At 53.4% G+C, this 27,915-nt stretch overlaps 1 protein-coding gene across 6 annotated transcripts in view; it reads right to left on the bottom strand.

Moving 5' to 3' along the window:
• CCM2 (CCM2 scaffold protein) overlaps nucleotides 1-27,915 on the bottom strand; it is a 48,860-nt gene that overhangs the window by 8,181 nt on the left and 12,764 nt on the right. For 2 of the 6 annotated variants that reach the window (XM_045793568.2, XM_087861231.1), the window contains exon 2: nucleotides 12,365-12,538. The exons of 1 other annotated variant lie outside the window; for it this stretch is intronic. In XM_045793568.2, the coding sequence (XP_045649524.1) occupies nucleotides 12,365-12,538 (174 nt within the window). Of the gene's footprint in view, nucleotides 1-12,364; nucleotides 12,539-18,255; nucleotides 18,393-18,942; nucleotides 18,964-27,915 lie in introns of those variants that run through there. 3 more of the 6 variants (XM_045793571.2, XM_045793570.2, XM_087861232.1) reach the window with 3 other exon arrangements.

Below are 27,915 nucleotides of genomic sequence, written 5' to 3'. Positions count from 1 at the left end.
CACACGGCCTCCCGCGGAAGGCCCATCCCCCGCCATTCCTGTTACCCCATACGTCACGTCCAGCTGACGAAAGGCACGCCGAATGCGAAAACACCATCTGAACAGACAGAGCAAGCACCAGAACCAGACGCGGACGCAGCAGGGCTGTTCTCAGGGGCCGCCAGCCCCAGAGTTTAAAGCAGTGCGACTGCGGTGCCTGCGTGGCTCAGTCGGTTAGGCAGGCCCATCTGGCTTCGACTCAGGTCATGATCTTGGGGTCCTGGGACTGAGCCCCGCATCCGGCTCCCGGCTCCGCGGGGAGCATGCTTCTCCCTCTCCCTCTGCCTCCCATTCCCCCTGCTTGTACTCTCTTTCTCTCTCTGTCAAACAAATAAAATCTTTTAAAAAAATAAAATTTATATGTAAAGCAGTGGGATTAATGTGCTAAGGGCTCCAACAAAAGAAGTGGACATCGTGCTTCATGGGTGATGTAAGCAGAGAGACAGAGATGCTGAACACGGACCGATGGGAAATGCCAACAATCAAAACCACCGTAACAGAAACGGAGAGTGACAGGTGCTGTCGATGGACACATCTGTAGGCTGGACATGGCCAAGGGAGGGGTCAGCGGGCGTGCAGATATATCAAGATATGTCAACAGAAACTCCCCAAACTGGAAAACAAAGAGGAAAAAGCATGAAGAAGATGGAACAGAATATCCAAAAACGGTCAGAAAATTCAAAAAGTTGTGCCGTGCGTGTGGTGGGATGACGGGGAGAAGCACTAACACAGACGCGAGACCACAGATCCAGGGACTCAGTACCAAGCAGGACACACAGGGAGAAAAGAAGAAAGGGAATAAAGACAGAAGCAGCCCAGCACCTAGCATTTCATAGGCAAACTGTAAACAATCACAGAGAAAACCCTGAGGTAAGCCACAAGACAAAAGCACCTTACCCCCAGAAGAACAAGGATAAGAAAGATATCAGACTGGGGCGCCTGGGGGGCTCAGGTGGTTGAGCGGCCGCTCTTGGTTTCGGCTCGGGTCATGATCTCAGGGTCATAGGATAGAGCCCCGCATCAGGCTCCACACCCAGTGTGGAGCCCCTCGTAAGATTCTCTTTCCCTCTCCCTCTGCCCCTCCCCCCTGCTCACACAAGCTCGCTCACTCACTCTCTAAAAGTAAATAAATAAATCTTTTTTAAAAAAGATTTTATTTATATGTTTATTTGACAGAGAAAAAGAGCACAAGCAGGGGGAGTGGCAGGCAGAGGGAGAGAAGAAGCAGGCTCCCCACAGAGCAGGGGAAGCCCGATGTGGGACTTGATCCCAGGACCCTGGGATCATGACCTGAGCTGAAGGGAAGTCGCTTAACCAACTGAGCCACCCAGGCGCCCCTAAATAAATCTTAAAAAAAAAAAAAAAAAGAACGAGGACAGCTGGTCGGCTCAGTTGGTTAAGCGTCTGCCTTCAGCTCAGGCCATGATCCCAGGGTCCTGGGATCGAGTCCCACATCGGGCACTCTGCTCATTGGGGAGCCTTCCTCTCTCTCTGCCCCTCCCCCCGCTCATACTCGCTCTCTCTCTCTCTCTCTCAAAAATAAATAAAAATACTTAAGAAAAAAAGAATGATATCGGACTTTTCTTCAGAAACTAGGCAAACGAGAGGAATGAAACACTGAAGTGTAGACAGAAACCCACCAACTTGCAATTCTGTATCCAGTAAACCAGTCCTTTAAGCAAAGGAGAAATAAAAACTTTCTCTGACAAAGAAAATTTGAGGGATTTTAAGATCTATTTATTTATTTATTTGAGAGAGAGAGAGAGCACTAGAGTGCGCATAACGCTCTTAATCTCAGGGTTGTGAGTTCGAGCCCCGTGTTGGGCACAGAGCTTACTAAAGATGTTTTTTTAATTTTAATTATTTTTTTTTAAGATTTTATTTATTTATTCAACAGAGATAGAGACAGCCAGCGAGAGAGGGAACACAAGCAGGGGGACTGGGAGAGGAAGAAGCAGGCTCCTAGCAGAGAAGCCTGATGTGGGGCTCGATCCCATAACGCTGGGATCACGCCCTGAGCCAAAGGCAAACGCTTAACCGCTGTGCCACCCAGGCGCCCCTAATTTTAATTTTTTTATTTAAAAAAATTTTAAGTTTTATTTAAGTAATCTCTACACCCCACATGGGGCTCGAACTCACAACCCTGAGATCGAGAGTCACACACTCTACCAACTGAGCCAGCCAGGCGCCCTAAAAAAAATTTTTTTTTTAATTCAAGACCTAACTACATGTTGCCTACAGGAAACCCACTTCAAAGAGGGATCTTATGTAATGAAAACAGTTCTCTAAATATGTGACAATCCTTCACATGTATGTACCTAACAACAGAGCATCAAAATACATAAGGCAAAGACTGACAAAACTGCAAGGAGAAATAAATGAATCCACAATTGCAACTGGAGACTTCAAGACACTCTTCTCTAACGGAAATGGGCAAACCCAGCAGGCAGAAAATCAGTGAGGACACAGGTGAACTCAACACCCTCAACCTACAGAATATAATTGGTAACCATAGACTACTTATCCAAGAGCTGCAGAACACACATTCTTCATGAGCTCACACGAACATTCGTCAAGAAGCAGCAAATTCTGGGCCATAAAACACACCTTAACAAATTTAAAAGACTAGAAACCATACACAGTATGCTCTCAAATCACAATGGAATTCTTTGAAAGACACAACTATCGGGGCACCTGGGTGGCTTAGATGGTTAAGCGTCTGCCTTTGGCTCAGGTCATGATCCCAGAGTCCTCGTATTGAGTCCCGCATTGGACCTTGCTCGGCGGGGAGCATGCTTATCCCTCTCCCTCTACTGTTCCTCCTGCTTGTGCCCTCTCGCTCTCTCTGCCAAATAAATAAATAAAATCTTTAGGGGCGCCTCGGTGGCTCAGTCAGTTGGCCGTCTGCCTTCGGCTCGGGTCATGATCCCAGGGATCCTCGGATCAAGACCTGCATTGGACTCCCTGTTCAAAAGGGAGCCTGAATAAATAAATAAAGTCTTTTTAAAAATCCATATCAGAAGGTTGCTTTCATGAGTAAAAAATCAGAAAAAAAGAAAAAAACCTTAAAAAAAAAAAGGAAAGACACAACTATCGAAATTCACATAAAAAGAAATGGATAATCTGAATAGGCGTATGATCTATTAAAGAAACTGAATTAATAATTAATAACCTTCTAAAACAGAAAGCACCAGGCCCAGACAGGCTCACGGGTGAATTCCACCACACGCTAAAAGAAGAAATGATACCAGGGGCGCCTGGGTGGCTCAGTCGTTAAGCGTCTGCCTTCGGCTCAAGGCGTGATCCCGGCATTCTGGGATCGAGCCCCACATCAGGCTCCTCCGCTGGGAGCCTGCTTCTTCCTCTCCCACTCCCCCTGCTTGTGTTCCCTCTCTCGCTGGCTGTCTCTCTCTGTCAAATAAATAAATAAAATCTTTAAAAAAAAAAGAAGAAGAAGAAGAAGAAATGATACCAATTCTCTATAATCTCTTCTAGGAAATAAAAACAGAGAAAACACCCTAACCCATTCTATGAGGTAGCACGACCCTAATATCAAAATCAAAGATACTACAAGAAAGGAAAAACTACAGATCGATATTTCTCATAAACATAAATGTAAAAATCCTCAACAAAATATTAGCAAATCTAATCCAACAAGGTATAAAGATATTTATATAGATTATATAATTTATATAAATTATACAAAGATAATAAATATACACAATGACCAAGTTGTGTTTACCCCAGGGAGGCAAGGCTGATTCAAAATTCAGAAATAAATTAATGTAATCCTGGGGCGCCTGGGTGGCACAGCAGTTAAGCGTCTGCCTTCAGCTCAGGGCGTGATCCCAGCGTTATGGGATCGAGCCCCACATCAGGCTCCTCCGCTGGGAGCCTGCTTCTTCCTCTCCCACTCCCCCTGCTTGTGTCCCCTCTCTCGCGGGCTGTCTCTATCTCTGTCGAATAAATAAATAAAATCTTTAAAAAAAATTAATGTAATCCCTCACACATCAACACTCTCAAGAAGAAAAATCATACGATCCGATCAACAAATGCAGAAAATGCATCTGACAACATCCAACACCCATTCATGACAAAAACCCTCATCGAACGAGGAATAGAGAGAAACTTCCTACATTGACACAGAACATGTACAAAAACCTGCAGCTAACGTCCTAATTAACAGTGAGATGCCTGAAGACTGCTTAAGACCGGGAGTAACACAAGGATACTCCCTCTCACCACTGCTTTTCGACACTGTACTGCAAGTCCTAGCTAATGCAATGAGACAAGAAAAGGGAAAAAAGAAGGTACAGATTGGGAAGGAAGAAATCTGACTGTGTTTATTTGCAGATGCCCTCTCCAACTGAGGAACCAGGCAGGTCACTCTGGGGATTCCCAAGTGCAAGTAAGGTAAACACAGTGGCCCAAGTTGGTCTGCCCAAGGCTGCGCCAGGCAATCACCCGCTCACACAGAGAAGGAGCTGGCTGAAGTACACCCAGAACACAGTGGCAGGTACCAGTCAAGGGGCCGAAACTTCAGGAAAGCTGCTTTCAACAACTGTCCATGGGTGCTGGGCAGCTCTGTAGGGAGACACACACTCATTCTCAGAAGTTTTATATTTCATCTTCTCTAAACTGGGGGCTAGGAAGAAAGGATAAAGCTAAACTGTGCACTGGTTTCCCCACCCTCTCTAGGGCTGGGAATGTCTCTCTGAAAGAGCAGTTTGAGAATAAATAAGCAGCACATGGAACCACTGGCTCGTACTTAGCTTCTCATCAGTAAACAGTCCAGAACGTTTCCACGGAGCTGCAGCTGGCCAATGCCTTTCCATCCGCTTCTTCTGTGCTCATGTAAAAAAAACACAGAAGCTTGTTTACATTGATCAGTATTAAATTCACCTATTCTCACAATTCCTGATTTCAAAACTTACTACAAAGCTATAATAACCGAACAGTGTGGTACTGGCATAAGGACAGACATACAGACTGATGGAATAGAACACAGTCCAGAAAGAAACCCTCACAAACACAGTCAGTTCATTTTTGACAAGGCAGCAAAGACCATCGATAGGGAAAGGACAGTCTTTTCAACAAATGATGCTGGGAAAACTAGAGTTCCACACAGAGAAGAAAGAAGTTGGTCCCTTACCTCACACCATATACAAAAATTAATTCAAATGGATCAAACACCTAAATGTAAGACCTAAAGCTCTAAGAGTCTTAGAAGAAAACAGAGAAACAGCTTCATGACATTGGATTTGGTAATGATTTCTTGGTTACAACACCAAAAGCACAGGCAATTAAAAAAAAACAAACAGATAAATTGGAACTCATCAAAATTAAAAACATTCGTGCATCCTACTGGGTATTTACCCCAAACATACAAATGTAGTGATCCGAAGGGGCACCTGCACCCCAATGTTTATAGCAGCAATGTCCACAACAGCCAAACTATGGAAAGAGCCCAGCTGTCCATCGACATATGAATAAAGAAGATGTGGTATATATATACAATGGAATATTACGCAGCCATCAAAAAAAATGAAATCTTGCCATTTGTAACAACATGGATGGAATTAGAGGGTATTATGCTAAGCAAAATAAGTCAATCAGAGAAAGACAATTATCATATGATCTCACTGATATGTGGAATTTGAGAAACAAGGCAGAGGATCATAGGGCAAGAGAGGAAAAAATGAAACAAGATGAAACCAGAGAGGGAGACAAACCATAAGAGACTCTTAATCTCAGGAAACAAACTGAGGGTTGCTGGAGGGGAGAGGGCTGGGAGGGATGGGGTGGCTGGGTGATGGACACTGGGGAGGGTATGTGCTATGGCAAGTGCTGTGAATTGTGTAAGACTGATGAATCACAGACCTGCACCCCTGAACAAATACATTATATGTTAATAATAAGTAAGTAAGTAAATAAATAAATAAATAAAAATAGACAAAATTAAATTTAAAAAATTTTTAAAGAAATTAAATTTCTTAGGGGTGCCTGGGTGGCTCAGTTGGTTAGGCATCTGCCTTCAGCTGATCGTGATCTCAGGGTCCTGGGATCAAGCCCCACGTTGGGCTCTCTGCTCAGCAGGGAGTCTGTTTCTCCCTCTGCCTCCCCCCCGCCGGCTTGTGCTCTCTCTCTCACTCTCTCTCTCTCAAATAAATAAAATCTTTTAAAAAATTTGTGCATCAAAGACCATAATCAATAGAGTGGGATGACAATCGACCAGTGGGAGCCGGTATTTGAAACCAGGGGATGGGACAGGGAGCTGGTGTTTCATGGGGACAGAACTTCAGTTTGGGGAGATGAGAACGTTCCAGACATGGATGGTGGTGGTGGCCGCAGAGCAACGTGAGCGTACTTAATGCCACTGAACCGCACACTTAAACGTGGTTAAAATGGGTTAAAATGACCAATTTTGTCAAATATATATATATATATATATTTTTTTTTTTTTTAAGATTTTATTTATTCATTTGACAGAGTGAGACCACACAAGCTGGGGGGAGGGGCAGAGGGAGAGGGAGAAGCAGACTCCCGCTGAGCAAGGAGCCTGATGCAGGGCTCGATCCCAGGACCCTGAGATCATGACCTGAGCTAAAAGCAGATGCTTAACCAACTGAGCCACCCAGGCGCCCCTGTGATGTAGTTTACCACAATAAAAATTATCTTTTTAGTTTTACTCTTTACTCAATAATTTCATTTGCTAACAACTTTTTATATCCTAAGCAGCACGATCCTGTCCATGAACCGTCACTCTCAGCTTCAGTGCTTTGCTGAAATGACAGTGTCCTGCTGTGTGTGCACAGGGCTGCACAGGGCCTGCCCCCGCCACGTGGCCTGGGGGGGATGACGTCACCCGTCTCCTCCCTTTCTCTTAGCGCCGCTGTGCTTCAAACCCAGCTAGCACATCTCCAGGCAGATTCTACTTTCTTCATAGAACGGGGAGCCGCCATTCATTTGAGATTTGCTTCACTGCAACATAATTCTTGGCAAAACAACATTTTCATTAACAGAACATTGCAGCTGTCATCCTTGTTACAATTCCAGATGGGACAAGGTGTGCCTCCTGGACAGGGCTTACCACACACGTCCCATCATGCTGAAAGGTCCCCTAATCGACGCCCTGCGCCCTTACAAGGTCAGCTGCGGCTGGCCCACACCCACCGTGGGGGCAACGGCATGGGGCGCCGGCCCGACCAACGAATCACAGCACAAGGGCACAGCTACAGAGGGGTGAACGTGATGAAGCGTGAGAGGCCCCGAGGGGACCCGTGACTAGCAGTCACACCTGTCAATGGTCCCGGCATCGGCGAGGTGGAAGATGCGACCACCAGACCGTTCTGGGCACCCCTCACCCCGCTGCCCTCCTGCAGCCTTACAGGGACCACAGCCGGCGCAGAGGCGTGCTAGCGAGCTCACGCTCCGGCTCCAAATATAGAAGGTGCTTCCAAAAATCACTGCTGACGGGACACAACAGAAGTCTGTTTCTATACCGACCCCAGGGTGGCCTCTCGACAACATCCACCCACCACTGGCCTCGGTCGCCAAGATCCCCGCAGCAGAGCGGGGCCTGATGGAAGGAAGGGCAGGACTTTCCCACGGGGCAGGGACACCAGGGCGGGTGCACGACTTCTCAACGCGCCGGGCCTGCACAAGTGGCCCATCCCCACTTGTTGGAAGACAGACGACACCACATTCACCACATTCACCACACGCACACACACACACACACACACACACACACACACAGCAGCCCTGGCAAACCGTGGGTGAAGGTTTGAAAGGGCTCAGAGGTGGGCTTGCTGGATGGGGTCCCCCATGTAAGACGCTGCTGCTCCCCCTGCTCCTTGGGAGGGCCGGGAAGACACCCCACTCTGGAGGATGAGCAGCTCTGAGGAGGTACAGCTGACGGCAGGAGACGCTCACAGAACGGGGCACCCCGGAGCGAGGGGACAGGAGGACCCCAGGGAGCAATGACAGGCAGTGGCGCTGACCTGCAGGAACCGCAGGAGTGCGTGGAGAGGCAGTGGGGCGTGGCCTGCGGGGGCCACGGAGCCGGCTCCCACAGCACAGGAGCCCAGGACGCCACCTAATGCACACACACAAGGACGCCACCAAGTGCACGGCTCGGGCACAAAGGCGCGATCCCTGACGCCGGTTCCAGACCCAGAAACGTGGCTGAAGGAGAGCCGGAGCCCCAGGAGAATGTACCCACAGCTCCCGCTGCAGAGACGCCCCCAGCTCTCCCGGAGGGATTAGTCTCTCCCTTGAGCAACCGTACCCTGGGGACCAGGAAATCCTTCACAGTTTAGAGATGATGCCAGCACCCCAGGACCCGGACGGCCAGGGGACCTGCCGGGCCGGAGGCTCAGGGACCAGGCCCAGATGTGCACACGGTGCCCTCGGCATCCAGACCCACATCCCCTGTGTCATAGGAGCAGGTGTACTTAGCAGTCTCCAGAATGCGGGAGCTACTGACATACAAAAGGCCACGTGGCGCCCCTGACGCTCATCCCGCTGCTGCCCCTGGCCACAGTTCCAAAGCAACAATGATGTCACTGCCAGTGGCCAAAGCAGAGATGCGAGCTGCCCTCCAAGAGTTACATGGCGTGGGGACGGCGGGCTCCACCTCATACCCAGCCTGGCTCTGCAGAACTGGTGGGCCGTAGCCGTGGCCGTGGCCTGCACAAGGGAGCTAGACGGATTCTTTGCGAGAGAGGGTGAGCTCACGGGACAAACACCTTCCCCTCCAAAGCCGCCAGGAGCCATTCCCATCCACCATCCAGGATGGAGCGAAGCAGAGTCATGGTCCTACCCCCGAGCCACGAGACCCCAGTAGAGAAGCACGGGGCCTCCCCTTAGCTCAGCCTACGCTCAGCTGACAGAAGGCGGAGGCCAAGCTGGGCTCACCTCGCTGGGGACAAGTCAATGCACAACAGTCCCTGTCCTGGTGGCAGACTCCGAGGCCCCCATACGGCACCGTTCCGCGAGGGGCCAACCAGGCTCTGGGTGGCTGGTCAGCCTCCAAAAGGGAAACTCTTTCCTGGTGAGGACAGACACATACCCCAGGAATGGGTTCGCCTGTCCTGCCCGCAGCTTCTCAGCCAGCTCCAGCCTGTCCCAGGTGAATTTTTTGCACATATGGGGGTGGAGAGTGGGGTGAGGTCCACGTTTTTCTCTGCGGGTGCCCAGCAGCTCCAGCACCGTGCTGAGAAGACCGTCCTTCCCGTTATCGCTGCGTTTGTACCTTCGTCTAAATCCAGCGGGGCACGTCAGTGCGGGTCTGTTTCAGGCTCTCGACCCCGTCCCGCTGACCTCCGTGCGGGTCCCTCTGCTGATACCGCATGACAGCAGTCAGCCTGGCTCCTCTCGTTTGCTCTTCTCTTTCAAAACCGTCTCAGCGACTCTGCTGCTTCTGCTTTTCCGTATACATTTAGAGTCCTCTTCGGATCTACAAAAAAAATCCCCTCGCTGGGATTTTGATAAGCGGCGCATGGGTCTGGGGATACGTGACACGCTGACAGGGCTGAGTCCCCTACCCGCCAACACGGCAGGTCCCCGACATGCAGATCTGTGCTTCCCTGCGCCCCTACTGTGAGCTCTCAGCAAATCCCGTACACGTCTGGTTCCATTTGCACCTCAGTCTTTCTGAAGTAACTGTAAATGGTATTTCGTTTTTAAGCTTGGTGCCCACTTTGGACGTATACCGTGGCTCATACACACACCCTGTTCTTCTGGGTTTTCCTCATGAGTGGGTGTTGGATGTTTCTTCTGCATCAACTGATAGGATCCCGTGAGATTTCTACCCTGGCCTGTCGATGCGATGGACTCCCTCTTGGAATCCCGAGCCAGCCCTGCACCCCTTCGGAGTAAGTTCACCCCTTCTCTTTCCAGGAGAGACTATGCAGCACCGGCATCCGTTCCCTGATCAAGTGAGGGAATCTTCCAGTGAGAGCAGGCAGGCCTCTTCCGCCGGGAGAGGCCAGACAAGAGCCTGAGTGTCCTTAGTCGTCGCAGAGTGATCCAAGCCAGCCGTGCTGGCCCGCTAGACGCGCTGCGGTGGGGGCTCCTGAGGCGCGCATGCTGGCGGGCCCCGCCACTGCCGGCACCCCAATCTCCCCGTGGATAAAGTGCTCTCCTCACTGTTCTCCAGACCTTCTGGCTCTGCTCCTGACAAGTTTCACGGTGACACGTTGGTGTGAACTGCTCCGGATTCGCCCTGCTTGCGGTGCGCTCCGCTTCTTAAATCTCTGTTTGTCTTTGGCCAAATGAGTGACAATTTGGACAGGACTCCCTGGAACAGTTTCTCAGCCCCTCCGGGCCACGACTCCAACCACACATACGCCGGAAAGCGTGCTCTGGTCCCACAGCCGCTGCCGAGGGGGCTCCTCTGTCCTGTGGGGCATGGCGGGCATTCTGGCTCCCCCAGGGCCCCACGGATACCCCAGGTTCATCAGAAGCGGAAGTCCCTGCTCCCGGTCCGGCCTCCTCTGGGGCAGGTGCTGGCCCCCACTCGGCCTTGGCTGGCACCCCTTTGCTGGTCTTTTGTCCAGATGGAGAGGCTTTTGTTGGGATCTGTCTGCACCTGCTTGTGTTTCTGGGTTGCTGGCCTCGTCGACCCCACGCCTAGGATACACGAGGACAAAGAGAAGCGGGGCCTCACCTGGGGCCCCCAGGTCCCTGAGGGTCTGCCTTGTATCCATCCTGCAGAGGTCACTGCATGTGCAACATCCAGGATTATAGTTGTGCGAAGTAAGAGGCCCAGGGAGAGGCACGTGGACCCCACCTTCTGGAAGCAGAAATCCCCAACTTTTACCTTTCAGGGTTTAATAGGGGCCACCTTTCCCCGCACCTCGCTGGTCTTCACGCACGGCTCTGACTCTCCCCAAACACAGAAAACATCCTGTCCCCTCTCCCAGAGGTGCTCAGGCCTGGTCCTCAGAGTCTCACCAGGGCCTGGGCTCTTCCGTCGCGCCCGGAATCCTCCCGGCTCCTTTCTGGGTGGAGCCCTGGCTCTGGAGCCGCGTCTCCACCTTCAAGGAGTGTCCCATGCTGGGAGGCAGCACGTCCTCCCGTGGCTCCCTCAGAACAGGGTCAGCCTGGTCACCGTGGTGGGACCCTTTGTCCTGCGAGGTCACACTGGCAAACTCTGCGACAGGTCCCAAATTACCGCCTGGAGGCCGCCTCTCCCCCTCCACCCCTGCTGGGCCTCCCTGGTCGACCCTACCATCTCCTTTTACTCTTTCCGTCTCCCGCTGACTAATTTCCTCTCTCTTCACCTTCTGGTCATTCTTTCTGGTGCCTTTCCTGACTTCCGTTCAACCCCTCTCATGAAAGTTTTAAGACATACCTCTCGTTCCAAAGGCTCCCATCTGCACCTCCTTATTTAGAAGCGGAGCCTTCTTACTTCAGAGTTCACGGTGTTTGCTCTTACCTCTCCAAGGGCGTTACATTTTCCCACTGTTTGCTGCGTGGCTATGGCCACATTCACACTTGCCTCTCGTGTTTGTCGTGCGCTCTATCTCCTTGGACGTGTATGAATCCATGCTGTCCCTGACAGAAGCCACGCGCAAGGGCCACGTCGCCAGACGTGGCTATGCTCAGGCCAGTGGGCGGTAACCCCGGTTTCCCCCTGAGAGCACCCTCAGGACCCCGTGTGGGACAGGCCTCCGTGCAAGTGTTCCGGAAGCTTGGCAGGGAGAGGTGCGGGGGACTCTCCACTCCGTACACAGGCTGGCTTCATGTCTTCGTCTTCACTCAGGGTCGCCCCAACCCTCCTCTGTGCCAAGTGTCCCCACGCCTGAGCCTCCCCAGTCACCTGATGGCCAGGTGAGGGCAGAAACCCCTTCAAGGACACCAACCGCCCCACACCCTCCCTGACCGGAGGTCAGGCTGGACCGCTCTGCGTGCTCTGAGAGGACTCAGTAGCTGGCTGTCTCCGTGAACTCTGCTGACCCACCTTCCCCGGCACCCTGTCCAAGCACAGGCACCAGGCTCCTGGTGCCCCCCACGACCTCAAGGCCACAGCCCCTCTCCCTGGTTCATTTTCACTCCTGCATGTTTGGGGGCTGGGCGTGCCACGCTCTTCCACAAGTGCCTGCACACAGGATCACACAGGGCTCGGGAGGCCCGCGCCCTCGGCCATGACCACAACACGCGGAACACACACAGACCCGCCCTCGAGAGAAAGGAGGTGGCCGCTCCCATAGTAAGAGCCAGAAACAGGGCCAGCAGACAGGGACGTGGAGCGTGGGCGGTCACCCAACACACGGGCGCGGGCAGGACAGCGGGCGGCGCATCCCACGGCCACACTTACCTTCACCTCCTTCTCGATGTAGTCGCTCAGCAGTCTGTCGGGCTCCACGCGCTCGGGCAGGGACAGCGCCACAGTGTGCAGGGGGCGCCGCTCTGTCACCTTCTCATGGGCTTTCTTATCTCTACTCTTTTCACCTTTTAGGAATACTCGTTTAAACGGCGACACAATTCCAGGCTGCAGGCAGAAACGGCAAGGGTTGGAGGTTGTTATTCACAAAGGCTTCGCGCAGCCCCCACAGTGCACAAGCTGAAGTGGCCGAGCCACCACCACGGTCCCCCTGCAAAGGGGCTGCCCGTGCGGCCCAGGGAGGACGGTACCGAGAATGCCGGACGGGCTTGCGGGGGGCCGGTGCCAGCTCGGGCCCGCAGAGTGGAGGCCCATCCTCCACCAGCCCTCAGACACTCGGAAGGGCAAGGGCACACTCTCCAGGCGAGTAATCTTGTGGCTCAGGAGAGGATAGGAAGGGGGAGAATCCCCCCAGAAGACAACAACATAGCGCCACCCAAGCCCCTGGCTCCAGTGGGTTCCCTGGCTCCAGGACCCCAGGGCAGGCACCACAGCCTCAACAAAGGGTACAGCTCAGCGGCCGAGAGCCCACCCCCTGCCTGTGTCCATGCCTGCGCTCCGCACGCCCTTTCCACTGCCAGGGCCTTGCTGCCCCAGGGTGCTGACCACACCGGGCGACCCGCACGATGGAGGCTAACCCTCCCACCAAAGTAACCCTACAGAGCATGAGCAAGGGGGCCCAGGGGCAGGCCTGGTGTCCCTTCCCTGTGACTCTGCAAGGGAGCCCCTCACCTGCCGTGGTCACCGCACCCCTGCACGCAGACAGGTGCAGGCTCACTGCTTCCAGCCAACCCAGAGAAATGCAAACCAGAGAAAACAAGATGCTAACACACTGCCTAGGCAGGGAACCACCACCACACCCAAAGTCCCCCTCAGACCAAGGAGGCAGCTTGCCTGCCCGCATGGCCCGGTGCCCGACCGCAGCCAGGACCCACAGGCTCGATTGGACCCATGCTTACAGAAACAACAGAAACAAGCCAGGTACTTCTGTCACCGAATGGTCCTTACACGTTTCTCCTGCGCTGGGGGAAGTTCAGTGGCGGACCAAGTCCCGCACAAACGAGTGCCACGACCTTTGAAGCCATGAGGCTCCTCACCAGTCAGCCTCGCAGGTGGAGGGTGAACAGGTGCACTGATCCCCCACAAAGGCAGGCAAGGCCTTGGGGTCCCTCAGCACACCCTGCAGGGCCCACCCTGAACCCACCAGAATACTCTGCTCTGCAGCGTCACCCCCTCCCTGCCCCGGAGCACCCCCCCCCCCGCCTGGGAGCACCCCCTCACTACCTGGAAGCACCTCTCCTTTAGAGCACCCCTCGCCCTGGAGCACCCCCGTCCCTGCCATGGAGCACCCCCCTCTCTGCCCTGGAGCACTCCCTCACCCTGGAGCACCCCCTCCCCACCCTGCCCCGGAGCACCCCCACTCCCCCCAGAGCACCTCCTGATTCCCACTCCCCATGCCCCTCCACGGAGCCCCTCCAGGGTGAGTGGGCTAAGGCTGACGTAAGACCCACAGGGCCACCACCAAAGCTGGACGATGTCCACCGGAGCTTCATTTACTTGTCTCTCTACTCGTTTATATTTCTCATTTTCCATCCCAGCAATTTTTTTTATGTAAGGATGAGGGCAGCTCCTGCCTGCAGCTGCTCATGCTTCAGCTGAGACAAGATGCCCCGGGCTTCACAGGGACACGGACAGACTGCAGAAGGGACGGAGCATCTCTGAGGAGCCTGCCTGTCCCTGGGGTCTGTCCAGGCCCCGTTCTCCTCCGCCCCTGGGAGATCCAGCCCCGCACAATTTAGGAGTGTGGCCAAGAGTGGGGGCACTCCAGGTGAAAGCCTGGGGCATCGGAGCAGGTGGGCGCTATGTGCGGCGCATGTGGGGAACAGTGGGAAACCGTCACCCACAACGGGCCAAACACCTACAGTAAATTTTAAGTTAAAAATGACCCTGGAAATGTAGTAAAGCAAACACCACATTTCTCTAGTCCTACCCGAGGCAGGCAGACCACACCAGACTGGGGCTGCCTCTCTAGCCTGCACCCTGGTCAGCAGGGCCTCCCTGACCTCTAGCTTCTATATACAGAGCACCTCCCGGTTCCTGTGACAGGTGCGCACTGCCCCAGGGCTACGGAGAAACGACAGCAGGCACGCGCAAAGCTCGACCCTCTCGAAATGTGTAAGCCACACAGACACAGACATCTGTCCCTACACCATCTCTGCCCGGCAACCCTCCCGGATGGTGACCAGCCGGGGCACAGGCTGAGGGCGAGTCTGAATCCAGGGGCACACGCAACTGCTCACACGCGCTCTCCCACCTCGTTACTCCTCGGCTCCTGGGAGCAACGGGAAATCAACTCTGAGTGGACAGGTTTGCCAAGGTCAACCTCTCGCCGCGAAGCCCCACCAAATCACCAGGTCCACAGATCGCATGCAACCCACGCTGCTATTTTGCGGTGGACGTACAGCTCATAATATTACAGTCTGCACGCACAACTGGTCCGTGTTGGGAGGGACCCTGGGGCCTCAGCCCTGCAGCCCACCCTGAAGACACGCTCTGCGGGCGGGTCAGCGGCACCTGTGTGGCCCCTGCAGCACAAGGAAACTTGGACAGCCCACCCCAGAGGCCTCCAACTGCCCAAGGGCCACCACTCCCGAGGCTGAGCCCTACCCCATCCTCCTCTGGGACCCTGCACGGGACCCCAGCACGCGGGGGAGGAGGAAGGGCTGGTGGGTGGATGTTCGGTGCCCGTGCCTACGCCGGCCAAGCGTGTGGAAGGCCCTGCGGGGGAATGAGACAGCTCCTGCCTCAAGAGGGCACCGTCGGGCCGGGAAATGAGACCGAAGCAGGTGAACAGGCATTAAATCCATGACGAAAACCACCGGCCGGCCGCCTCAAAGCTGTGCCTTAGTGCCAACTGCTCTGCGTTTAAAGGTGCCACCCTGGCAACAAGGCTCAAGCCCATGAGGAACAGGGGCGCCCACCCTGCGGGCCCCACGCACGAGCCGTGGGTCGAGCACGACCCCGTGGGAACATCCGGGAGCACACAGCTTCCAGCTTCGGGGAGGAGCCCTGAATGCCCCGGCACTGCACGCTTTTTGTTGTTAATGTCTCCGGTGACTTTAAATGGTGGACGAGCTTTCCTAGACAGTGGAACGCTGAAACCACTGGGCAGAGAAACGATCGTGGCAAACCTGCCCCTACCGCTGCCACCTGAGCCCACGTCAGCGGCATGTCCCTGCCGGCTGCAGGCAGCGGGCCCCTCCGCCTCTCCAGAAACAGTGTGACCACGAGGGCACTCTGGGTTTGGGAACAGAGGTTGCTTTTGAATATGAAAATGTAAAGTGAAGTTCTGGTTAAGAAAACACACGGGGGCGCCTGGGTGGCACAGCGGTTAAGCGCCTGCCTTCGGCTCAGGGCGTGATCCCGGCGTTATGGGATCGAGCCCCACATCAGGCTCCTCCACTATGAGCCTGCTTCTTCCTCTCCCACTCCCCCTGCTTGTGGTCCCTCTCTCGCTGGCTATCTCTGTTAAATAAATAAATAAAATCTTTAAAAAAAAAAAAAAGAAAAAGAAAACACACGGAGAGACAATTCAGAATATTCTGACACAGAAGCAGGGTTCCCAAACATGATCATAGATCCTTTAATTTCTGGAATATTCTCCAGATCAAGACACCGAGTTTTAAAAGCATTTCTAGCAGTGCCAGCGCTCCTTCTCGTTCAACAGGAATTTTTACTGAGCGCTGATCTTCATCGTCATCACAGGAAGGATCTCATAATCCCTGACCCCAGGAGACAAAGGACCAACTCAGCCCCAGAAAGAGCGAGGCGCTGAGTACGATTTGCCTTGTAGAATGGAGCCCAGTCCTGGGTGTGGCTGGGGTCCACCTGACCCTAAATATTCTCTGAGGAGACAGGGCCCTGAGAGTCCACAGGGGCCAGGGCGGGGATGCAGGGCTTACGTCAGTTGCTTCTATGACCGTGGGGAACTTTCCCTAGATCTTTACCTCTTCTTACAAAATCTTCCATCTTATGCTTGAATCCACTTTTGAAGTTGGGGACCTGGAAGGTCACTCTTAAACACACACTCCATCTGGCTGCTGAGTGTTTCCCAGAGGAGTGCCCCTGGGCCAGGCTGGTCTTGACTTTGCTGGGCTGAAGCTCCGCTTATCAGCTCACATGGGGCGCCCAGGCTCTGAGCAAGCGTGTCTCCTACATAAATTCTCAGAGGCTAACATCTCCGCCAGAGCGTCTAACTTACAATGAGCAATGCATCTCTGAAAGAAACAGCACAACCATTCATGGGGCAGGGGTCTTCACTTGGGGACCAGAGTTAATCACAAGGCGACACACCAGCTGGCTGTGTATGCACAGCACTAGGCTCCGCGAGCTCCGCAGAGTCCCCAGCAGCCAGGAGGGGAGGGACCGCACAGAGCATCTTGGTGCAGGTCCGCACATTCTCAAGGACAAACCTTACCTATCCTTCAGTTCATAATTCAAAACTCCCCCCGAACACACACTTTCCAAGTGCAAGGCCACACACGTCCTCCAGTCCAGCATTCAGCAAATGTCTAACGAGTGCTTAGTAGGGGCCCGACCGTGGGGCTGCAACACAAGGGAGCCTCCGTCCCTCCCCCAGGGCCCAGCTGACGGGCAGCTGCACACAGCGGTCAGGGCCACGCAGGGCTGCAGTCAAGCCTGGGGGAGGCACCGAGGCCAGAGTGGCGGTCGGGCAGACAGCTCACAGGCCCGTTTCAGCAGAAACCCGAGGCCACGGTTCTGTCTGGCTGGCCGGCTCAGCGGGCACACACGCAGTGTGGCAAATCGTCCCCTGCAAGCTTCTCGACAAAGAGCACCTTCGTGTCACACCTATGCAGCAACACTGCCGACCTTATTTTTAAAGATTTTATTTTTAAGTCATGGTCACCCAATGTGGGGCTCGAACTCACAACCCTGCCACCGAGAGTTGCACGCTCCTCCGACTGAGTCAGCCGGGCGCTCCCCCAGACTCACGCCCACCGCTCATCTTAATATCAACTAACTGCCAGCATTCTCGGCTACGCGGGTCCGCAGATTAGCTTTTAAAGAAATCTTCAGTACAAAGTGCCTAGCAACAGGGGCGCCTGGGTGGCACAGCGGTTAAGCGTCTGCCTCCGGCTCAGGGCGTGATCCCGGCGTTACGGGATCGAGCCCCACGTCAGGCTCCTCCGCTATGAGCCTGCTTCTTCCTCTCCCACTCCCCCTGCTTGTGTTCCCTCTCTCGCTGGCTGTCTCTATCTCTGTCAAATAAATAAATAAAACCTTTAAAAAAAAAAAAAAAGTGCCTAGCAACAGGAAAAGGGGCCAAGGAAGAGTAGGGCACAGCCCGCGCTCCCAGGCCTCGCCCAGACCTCAGGGCCCCCGACAGCTTGCTCGGGCAGCACACGCGCCAGTGCCTTCCGCAGGGCCCTGGCCACCGCACAGACGACATTCTGGTTGCGTATCTGCCAGCGCGATGGGCTCTTTTTCTTCACCCTTTCCCTAAATCACGTTTCAACTCAGATCCTGCATCCTAACCGACCACAAATCCACGTGAAACCTGCTCTTCCCCCGCAGATGGGACACCTAGGCCTCCTACTCCTTGAGTTCAGATGGGTGGACCCTCCTCATGTCTTCACTGACCGCCACCAGCCACTGCTTCTCAGACCCGGAAGCCAGCGGGAACCCTCCTCCCCTCTCCCCAAAGCGGGGGTCATGGGCCCGGGTCACCCCGGCTCATGAGCACACCCCCGATGGGCCCACACGCTCGTTCTGGCCGGCTCCGTCCCCACTGGGCTTGCACCTACCTCGTTCTCCATGGGCCACCCGCTGGAAAGTCTGAGGAGGAGCTCTGGTTCCTCCCCCTCTGCCGAAAGTTACTGTGCATTCTCCTCTGTTCACTTCTGATCTTGTTGAAAAATATGGTCAGATGTTAGCCCTCCCTCTGAAAAAAACATGTGAATGAACAGGAAGACCAGAAACCACAGCTTCCTTCTGCAAACCCCACTGAGGCTGTTTACCGTTTGTTAAAAAGGGTAAGAGGCAGGCAGCACCCTCCAACTGCGGGCAAAACCCAAACGGCCACGAGCACGAAAAGATCCAAGAAAAGCGGCGTGTGCTGGAGGCGGTCAGGAGTTCGCACGCCCACGGCGGCCTCTCTGCATTTCTAGCCAGTGCTGAGTGGTCCACTGAAGGACATTATTCTGGGAATCCAACCATTCTGTAAATCCACTGCTAACAAGAGTGACCAAGCAAACCCGGACCCTGCGGGGCTTCCCTCTGACCACTCGGGGGGGGGGGGGGCCCACCCGTGTGTGGTCACCTCTCCCCCAAGCACCCAGGTCAAGGCTGGGACAGAGCGCACCCTTCAAGCCCTCAGCCTCCAACAGCCTCTGTGTCCCCCGGGACTCCCGAGTTTGAGTTCCCCACATGACACAGAAGAGCAAGTTTCCGAGTAAGTTCCCTTCAATGTCTTTAGGGTCAAACCCCCTCACCTAGAAAAGCAGAAGCTGGTGTGCTGATGGGGTGGCCTGACGTGGACTATTCCAGAACAGCCTGCCAACATGAAAGGCTATGTAAGTAAGCGTCTGGTTCATTGGAGCGACCACGTGTGCTCACAGATCAACAGACTTCACAAGTATGACACAAGTTTGTTATTAGGAATGAACCAAACCAAAGTCCAGGCGTTCAACAGCTTTTTGCCCATAAAAATGGCCTTTTCACACGGTTCCACTTAAACCGTACTGAAGTTCAGTACTTGGCTCAGAAGACCGAGGGCTCCGAAGCCATCACTCCGTGCCCCAATGGTGAGCACACGTGCAACGGGACGGAGAAGGCAGCCGTGAACCAGATGTGCTCGAATAAAACCCAGCATCGACCAGACTGTCCCTTTATCCCCCAAGAGACTTGGGGCAGCACATGGCCCAGATGCAGACGTCTCCTTCTTTCTCCAAGCAGCCCCTGCGCTGCAGGACCAGGTGGCCCTGGCCTCCACACAGCCGGTGAGGACAGGTGCAGAGCGGCCCCCAGGACAGGCACAACTACGGGACACCCCAGTGGTGTCCCCCCGCCAGGTGGCTTGCTTTCACAGATGCCACGGTCGCCCGGTGGGCGAGAAAGAGCAAAACCAGCGAGCGCACGGGCGGATGCCGCAGACGAGACACAGGGAAGGACACACGGCCCCTTGCAGGAGTCTCGGGAGGGCTGCGCCCCCAAACACAGCAGTGACACAGAGCAAGCAAGCATCCTCTGGAGCGACAAACGTGAGTGTCGAGATACAGAGGCCAGCAGAGGGCTGCCACTACCACGGCTGAAACCAGTGACCGGGATGCAGCCGACAGCCGAGACCTCCTACAAACGGAACATTCCAGCCAGTGTACCCACAGCGCTAACTCTGAACCCCACTCAAACAACGTGCCAGCCCCCAAAACAATTCCTTTCCCCGTTCTCGGCAGGGCCGCAGCACAAGCAAACTGTCCTCGACGGTCATCACGCTGTGCTCTTCGCCAGTGAAAATGTGGTGGAAAATGTGTTTCCTCTCTGCTTGTAGAACACCCAGCAACATCCCTGATTTCCCCTCTGGGCCCAGGAGACCGAACACTCACTATCTGGCCCTTTCCACGTGAAAAGTTTGCTCACCCCCATCCTAGAACACAAAGCAAAACATGAAAAATAGAAGACATGACAAATACTTCAGGCCACAGAGGCCGGACCCGTAAAGGCTGTTGGTGACCTGGGAGGGGACCAGAAGGGACACAATTCCTCGAGACAGTGATGAAGGATGGGCTGTACAGATGGAAAAGGCCTCGTACCAAGGCCGACGGGGACAGATGGACTCCAGACACACAGACCCATAAGGCTGCAGGGCTCCAAGAGGGAACCAGAACACGATCAGAGCAGCATCCCCGTAAAGCTCTGAGGGGAAATTATTTTGAACCCAGAAGTTAATGCGAAGCCAAACTGTCCATTGAGTTCATACAAAATAATGTCACATTCATATGTGAAGTGCCTTGGAATGTTCACACCTAAAACCTCTTTTTGAAAAACATACCAGAGGATGTACTACTGGCAAAAAAAAAAATAATAATAATAATAATAATAAATAAAAAAGTGTCCAGGAGAGAAAAAGATGTGGACTCCAGGGGACCGTGCAAGTGACCCAGGAACGCAATGACCAATACACACGGTGAGTCACGCACTGAGCCAACACAGCAATGGGTCCAAATTAAAACAGAACAGAGGGGGCACCTGGATGGCTCAGTAGGTTAAGCGTCTGCCTTCGGCTCAGGTCGTGATCTCAGGGTCCTGGGATCGAGCCCCGTGTCGCGCTCCCTGCTCAGCAGGGCAGTATGCTTCTCCCTCTGCCCTCCCCCTGCTCGTGCTCTCTCACCCATTCTAATACATAAATAAAATCTTTTAAAAAAAAAACAAACAGAACAGAGGAGACCCCAAAAGAAAACACGAAGGAAGACTCTATTACACAAATTATATGTTTAAGACCCTAGAAGTTCCACCTTGATGATAAAAGCTTGGCTCTTTCCCAAGAAAAAATAAAAGCAAATTATTAAAAACTTGCTCCAGTTCTTGATCCAGTAGAGAATATTTCTTTTTGTTTTTTTATTTTTATTGGGGTAAAGTACACATAGTCACTGTGACTTTAACTTTATTTTATTCTATTCTATTTTATTTTATGTTAAGCAATCTCTACACCCGTCATGGGGCTTAAAGTCACAACCCTGAGATCATGAGTCCACCAACTCAGCCAACAGGCGCCCCCCAGTGGAAAATATTTCTTTTTGACTTCCTAATTATAAGCACACCCAGCTGGCTCAGCCATTGAGCGTGGGACTCTTGATCTCGGGGTCGTGAGTTCAAGCCCCACATTGGGCACAAACATTACTCAAAATAAATACAGAAAAATCATTAAAAACTCTAGAAAACCAAAGTTGGTCAAAATACACACAACCCCGGTGTGATACTACAGTCTGGCCTGGTTCTGAACACCAGACAGAGCAAGACCGACCTCTCTCTGGGAGCGCAGATGCTGTGGCAGAAATGCCGCTTTCCTGCTCAGTCGGACTGCACAACTTGGAACAGAACTCAGACCAACCTGAGGCGCTAGGCATGCGCACTGCTTCCAGGTGTCTCTGCAGCTAAGAAGCGCGTGCTTTTAAAAAGACAACATGAATTCAAGCTGAGAGTCCTAATTTGAAATGAATTCAACAGGATCTTCCTTTACGTTACCTTTGTGCATGTGTCTTTTATTTATGTGAATGATCTTGGTTCCTAACGACCTGGTTGGCCAGCAGCCCCCAGCACGGACGCTGATCACGGTCCACACAGTGCCTGGGAGGGCGGGCGGGGGGGGGGTGTGTGGCTGGGAAGCAGGGGTCAGGTCTCGGCACCCCCCGCAGCCGCCCTCCTCAGCGCCTCGCGTCTGCAGCTCCATTCTATGTGGGGGTAAGGCGACCACAGGCGACGGGCACCACTTTCCGGCTACAGACGCCGCACCCAGGAGGGAAGGCACGTTCTGATCCTCTCAAACACCCTTATAATTAGGAAGTCAAAGAGAGGGGCGCCTGGGTGGCACAGCGATTAAGCGTCCGCCTTCGGCTCAGGGCATGATCCCAGCGTTATAGGATCGAGCCCCACGTCAGGCTCCTCCGCTATGAGCCTGCTTCTTCCTCTCCCACTCCCCTGCTGTGTTCCCTCTCTCGCTGGCTATCTCTACCTCTGTCGAATACATAAATAAAATCTTTAAAAAAAAAAAAAAAAAAAAAGGAAGTCAAAGAGAAATGTTCTCCACTGGGGGGCGCCTGTTGGCTGAGTCGGTAGAGCGTGGGACTCATGATCTCAGGGTTGTGACTTCAAGGCCCATGATGGGTGTAGAGATAACATAACATAACATAACATAACATAACATAACATAAAATGGTTAAAGTCACAAAGACTATGTGTACTTTACCCCAACAAAAATTTAAAAATACATAAGAAATATTCTCCACTGGGTCAAAAACTGGAGCAAGTGCCAAACATAATCTGACCCTAAGGAGTTTGGGGTTTTTTTGTTGTTGTTGTTTTGTTTTTTAAGAAAATTAACTGACAAAACTGACAAAAGATCAAAAAGGAAAAGAAGAAGAAAATGAAGAGCAAGTGGGAGGATGAAGGTGGACACGAGTTCTGACCAGTAGTCTTAGTTCTCCACGGCTCAGGACACAGCCAAAGACCCAGTGCCCCAGGTCCCCAAAGAAAATAAGCTCAGCACAAACCTGCAAGAAACAGGCTGAGTGTTTCATTTGGAAGCCCTGTCATCCTTCACCCACCACATATCCTCAGCTCAGTCAGAAAAGCCAAGTCGAACACCTTCTCTTTCCTCTCTGATCACAGCTGTCAAAGCAACGCTGTTCCTTAACAATCGCCCAAGGTGAACAGGAACAAACCACAGCCATCGCCTTGCAGATGCTCAGATGCCGCACCTCTGACCAGCAGTGGGGGACAGCTCAGACCGGGGACAGCTCTGGCAGGGGACAGCTCAGGCAATGGACAGCTCTGACAGGGGACAGCTCAGGTGGGGGACAGCTCAGACCTGGGACGGCTCTGACAGGGGAACAGTTCAGACCTGGGACAGCTCTGGTGGGGAACATCTCAGGCAGGGAACAACTTGGGGGGGGGGGGGGAACGACAGCTCAGGCGGGGGAGCAGCTGCCTCTGAAAGAAAATGCTGTTTCGGGTCCCAAATGCTGTTTCGGGTCCCGCAGGCACCAAGGGTGCTCACTGGGGCTTATTCCCGGGACTTTTCAACCACAGAGTAGGGATATAAGCTTTCTGTGTTGAAAAGACCTTAGGAGCTAAGAGTGACATTTCCAATTCCAATTTGGGATTACAGGGTTATGGATTACCTCCTTTGGTATGCTCTGCCCTGGGTCCCATGCTGAGAGGGCACATGCAAGGATGCTAACTACCCTGCCACCGCATCCGAAAACATACAGGACAGTTGCAAAATGACAATACCAGTATTATTACTAATAGGATTACTGAAAACAATTTGGGGCTTTTTGTACTTCTTGTCTTCAGTGCATATCCCACTGGGGGTATGCTGTCACAGGTCTTTGATTTCATTACTTGAAATAACTCTTCTCTGAGGGGTTATGCCTTTTTGTGGCTTTACACCGTTTTTAATATGTATTTTTAAGTGACGTTTTAAGAAGCTTTTATTCAATTTGTAATATTATAGAACACGAGATGGTTGCACAGTCACGAGGCCTATGCTCAGAGGTCACACCCTCCTGGCCTCCAGGTAACCATTTAAAAACTGTCAGAGTGAACACATGCACATGCATGTCTTGGAGCCTAATCACAGGGCTCAGGGGATCCCTCTCTCTGGCCACGCTGCCCCAAAACCCACGGTGTGGGTGCAGCACGGCTTGGAGAACCTGCCCCCTGCACATGGAATAGGGCCACATCGCACAAACCATGTCCTGTTCTTGCCAATGTGTCCCTGGGGTAGGTCTTTGGAAGTGGGATGCTGGGTCAGTCAATGCACGGCAAGAAGTGAGACGCTGGGTCAGTCAATGCACCAGGTGAGCCGGGCATTGCCCGTATGTCCTGTCTGGGGCTGTGCAGGCCCCTTCCCTCAAGCCTGACCAACTCTGGGGTTTCTGCTGGCCTCGGGGAAGGGGGGGAAACAGGTGGCCCCAAGTATCTAAATTTGCATTTAGAAATGCACCCGGCCACGGTGCCCAAAATTTCACACGTTTTTAAAAGCCATTTGTGTTTCTCTTCCTGTGAACCCTCTGTTCCCATCTCTTGCCCTTTTTTCCTCTCAGCCCCTGGCTGTTGTTTTCCCTTCTTTTTTAGAAGCACCTTATTTATGAGACATTTACCTTCTGTTTTATAAGATGCAAATAATTTCTTGATTTGTCTTTTTACTTTGCTTATGTTTATGTGACCAGGTCTTTTGGTCTTTTCTTTAAGGCTTAATTATTTAGTTTTTTATTTAAATTTCGGAGCCCATTTGTTGTTCATCCTGGTGTACGGTACGAAGGATGGACCTATTTTACCCTTTTTTGTATGGTGACCCCGTTACCCCATGCCACTCGCTACGAATCAGATCTCCCCACTCTCCTGCACACTCAGCTCCTTGCAGAGCAGGGCTATTTCTGACTTCTCCCCTCTGCTCCCTCTGCTCATCATGGGACAACCCCACACCATCCAGCAGGGGCACGGCACCCCCACCCATTCTAGGCTTCTTCCCGCATCGCTCTTCTTTCTCACGGAAGTTTTTTGGCTGTTCTTGCTTGTTTGTAACTCAGGTGAGCTTCCATTCAAGTGTCTGGTTCCAGAGAAGAGCCTTGTGGCCTTTTCACTGGGATCATACATTAACTCAGGGGGGACCGACACATGAGGCCACCAATCCCATCCGAACACAAGATGTCTCTCTACTTCTTCTAGCCCACGTTTCTGTGTCTCAGGAGTTTGTCTCACAGACATTTCAGATGTCTCTGCTAATTTAGCCGTAAAGCACGCACTTACCCTTGGGATCAGGACCTTCTCTTCTGTGATAGGCCAGAGCTCCAAAGGGATCTCAGAGGGACAAGCAAAGCTGGCTGGAGGGGCTGCTGACAGGTGGGCGGGGGACATGGCAGCCGAGGCAGAGGCCAGCCTGGGGTTCAGGAATGGCGAGGTGGGGTCAGCCCTCACGCCCCCCACACCCCACAGGTTCCTATATGGATGTGAACACCCGCTGTGGTGCGTCTGGACTTGCTGTTTCCATCACCACAAGTAACTGGAAGAGAAGCCCCAAGGCACTGAGTGCACGGCTGAGAGTCGCTGGCACCCTTAAAGGGGCCCAGATGTACTACTGAGCCCACGTCTGGGCCTGAGGTCCCACCCAGCCAGAAGCCACTGGTGCACGGAGCCTGGAACAGCAGAGCTGCTGGCCCCACAGCGCCTGGCACGATCTGCCGCCTCAGACACTGCCAGTATCTTCTGAAGGAAAGCTGTGTCCTCGGAGGAGAAACCGAAAATCAGCTTGCCTGCACCCGGCCACGGTGCCCTGCCTGAACGCTCCATCGGCCCCACGAAGCCAGCATGTGCCGAGCCCCGGTGGCCTCCATCCTTGTGGGAGTCCTGGCAGACTAATGGCTTCCAGAGATCCACCTGCAAGGGCTACCTGTCCTTTCTGCACACCTGCGCAGGGCAAGCCAGGACACGGGCAGAGGCCAAGGCTCTGCTTCCCCAGGTCACCTGAGAGCCATCTGGACAGCACCGCAGAGAGCCCCACACACGCGGGCCCCACAGCCACCAACAAGAGAGGATGCCCAACACCTTACAGCCTCTCGGGATACGCTGCGTCCACAACTGGGCATTTGGCCACTTCCTCCCAGTGTGACCAAATCCACACAGGAGCCTCTACAGAAGAACATCAGGTGGAGGTGAGGCCAGGCCCCCGCTACTTCCTAGTACCTGTCAGCATCACAGCTGCCAGGAGCTCTGGCAACAGGCTGGGCCTGCAGCTCAGGCCTCCCCAGCACCTACCTTCTTCCAACCTTCTGACCCAAGAGCCTCCCCTGCCTCTGTGAGCCAAACACACACAAAACCAACAGCGGGAGCACGCTGAGGGGGAGGGCACCCACAGAAAGAATGGGATGAAGGGGGAGGAGTGCATATGGAGGGAATGCAGCGAGAACAGAGCCCACGCAGGGATTGGGGTGAGGGAGAGGAGCACCCTCACAGGGAGTGGGGTGAGGGAGAATAAAAAGCAGTGACCGTTTTAGCCCAATTCTGACGAGTTCCCCCAACCTCACGCCCGTAAGTGGAACTCACCCCAGCCATGCCTAGCAAGAGAGGGAACCGGGGATGTACTGTATGGTGACTAACACAATAAAATAAAAAATCATTATAAAAAAAAGAAAAAGAGAGGGAAAGGGCACCTTCACTGAAGGCCAAAGCCAGCCGCTTCCATAAACAGGGCCATGCAGGGCTGGACGCAGCGGAGGACAACCGTCCCGTACCCACACCACGGGCTCAGGAGGGCCGCACCCCTGATGAAGAGAAGATCTACGGCCCTACAGCCGGCTGGAGCTGCCCGCATTAGTGACCCTGAGCGCCCACAGCGCAATCCCTGGACGCCACGCCCAAGGGCGGGGCCATGCAGGCTCCTCCCCGCAGGACGTGACCGCCTAGCCACGCAGCCCGCGCACGCGCCCAGAGAGGACGCAGGCCGCTGGCGAGGCCAAGAGCATCTCCCTCCGGGCCTGACCGGGCAGTGACGGGCGACCGGAGGGAGACCAACAGGAGAGCCTCTTAAAACCTGCCGCACCCTGGTGAGCGGGCAGTGAGGAGTGTGACAGAGGCCACACGGGAGACAGGCACAGGGACTGAGCAGCCGCCAAGAGCAAGGAGCCGGCAGCGCACACGCCACCCTGCTTCTGCAGCGCAAGCCGCCTGCCTTAATGCCGCAGAGGGTACACGGGGGCTCCTCGTGCCACTCTTGCAACTCTTAAGTATGACATTATTTCAAAATAAAAAGATTTGTAAAAAAGCGTGAAAACAGCACACGTTTTACAAGACCGCAAACAAAAGGACCCGTATTATACAGGTTAGGATGTTTGCCAATGAAGGCCAGGTGTGAAAGAACTTGGGGTCTGGGGATGGGAGAAAAGGAGCAGTGAAGTAGATGAAAAAAAAAACAAACAGAAGACCCATCAGCTGGCCAAGACCCAGCCACGGAGGAAGAAAGAGGGAGGTGAGGCCATGATGTACCACTGAAGGCTGGCACTGGGAAGACAAGGCAGGCCTGGCGTCCAGAACCCCCGAAAAGGTCACATCGTGCCCCTCCCAAAATGCTTCGGCACTGGGGAGCCAAGCACAAGTTTCTTATGACGTGCAGGATCCCATGTGTGAAGAGCTCTGGAAATGAGTGTTCCCAAGCAGGAAACTCGGGGAGATTCATGGATGTGGCATGTCTTCTCTACGTATGCCAGGTGATAAGAGACCAGTGACAGGGTTTTCTGACCCTGGTAATTACAGCAAAGTTCCAGCTCTAGGAATAAACTTCCAAGAGCACTCTATGTAGACACACAAGGGTTGCCCCAGAAATAGGGGCCACGGATGTCTCTAACAGGCACTGAAACAGCAGAATCTTTGTAAGGGATATCCATAAACAGCTACCCTGACTCTTCGACCTCCTTCCAGGATAAATAACCCTGTTCCTGATACTTACCTCAAAGGCACCCTCCGTCACCTTGTCTCCATACGCACCAAATGTAGCTACAGAAATTTGTGTGGCCAACAAGGAACAGCCCAGCAGGGGCAGCCAGGTGGGCCCTACTTCTCCAGCAACAACAGAACTAAATGACAGAGTTCAAGTGACAAGGGGATGGGGGGAGTGGGCCCTTCAGAGAATCCACTCACTCTGCACAGTGCACATCCTGATCCACCACCCCGTGCTCCTTCTTACAGCACTT

The sequence above is a fragment of the Ursus americanus genome, chromosome 3, assembly GCF_024610735.1.
Source record: "Ursus americanus isolate L20-20 chromosome 3, mUrsAme1.1.p, whole genome shotgun sequence".
Lineage (NCBI taxonomy): Eukaryota > Metazoa > Chordata > Mammalia > Carnivora > Ursidae > Ursus > Ursus americanus.
The sequence above is the reverse complement of the archived record's forward strand: the minus strand, read 5'-3'. Positions and strand labels throughout refer to the sequence as shown.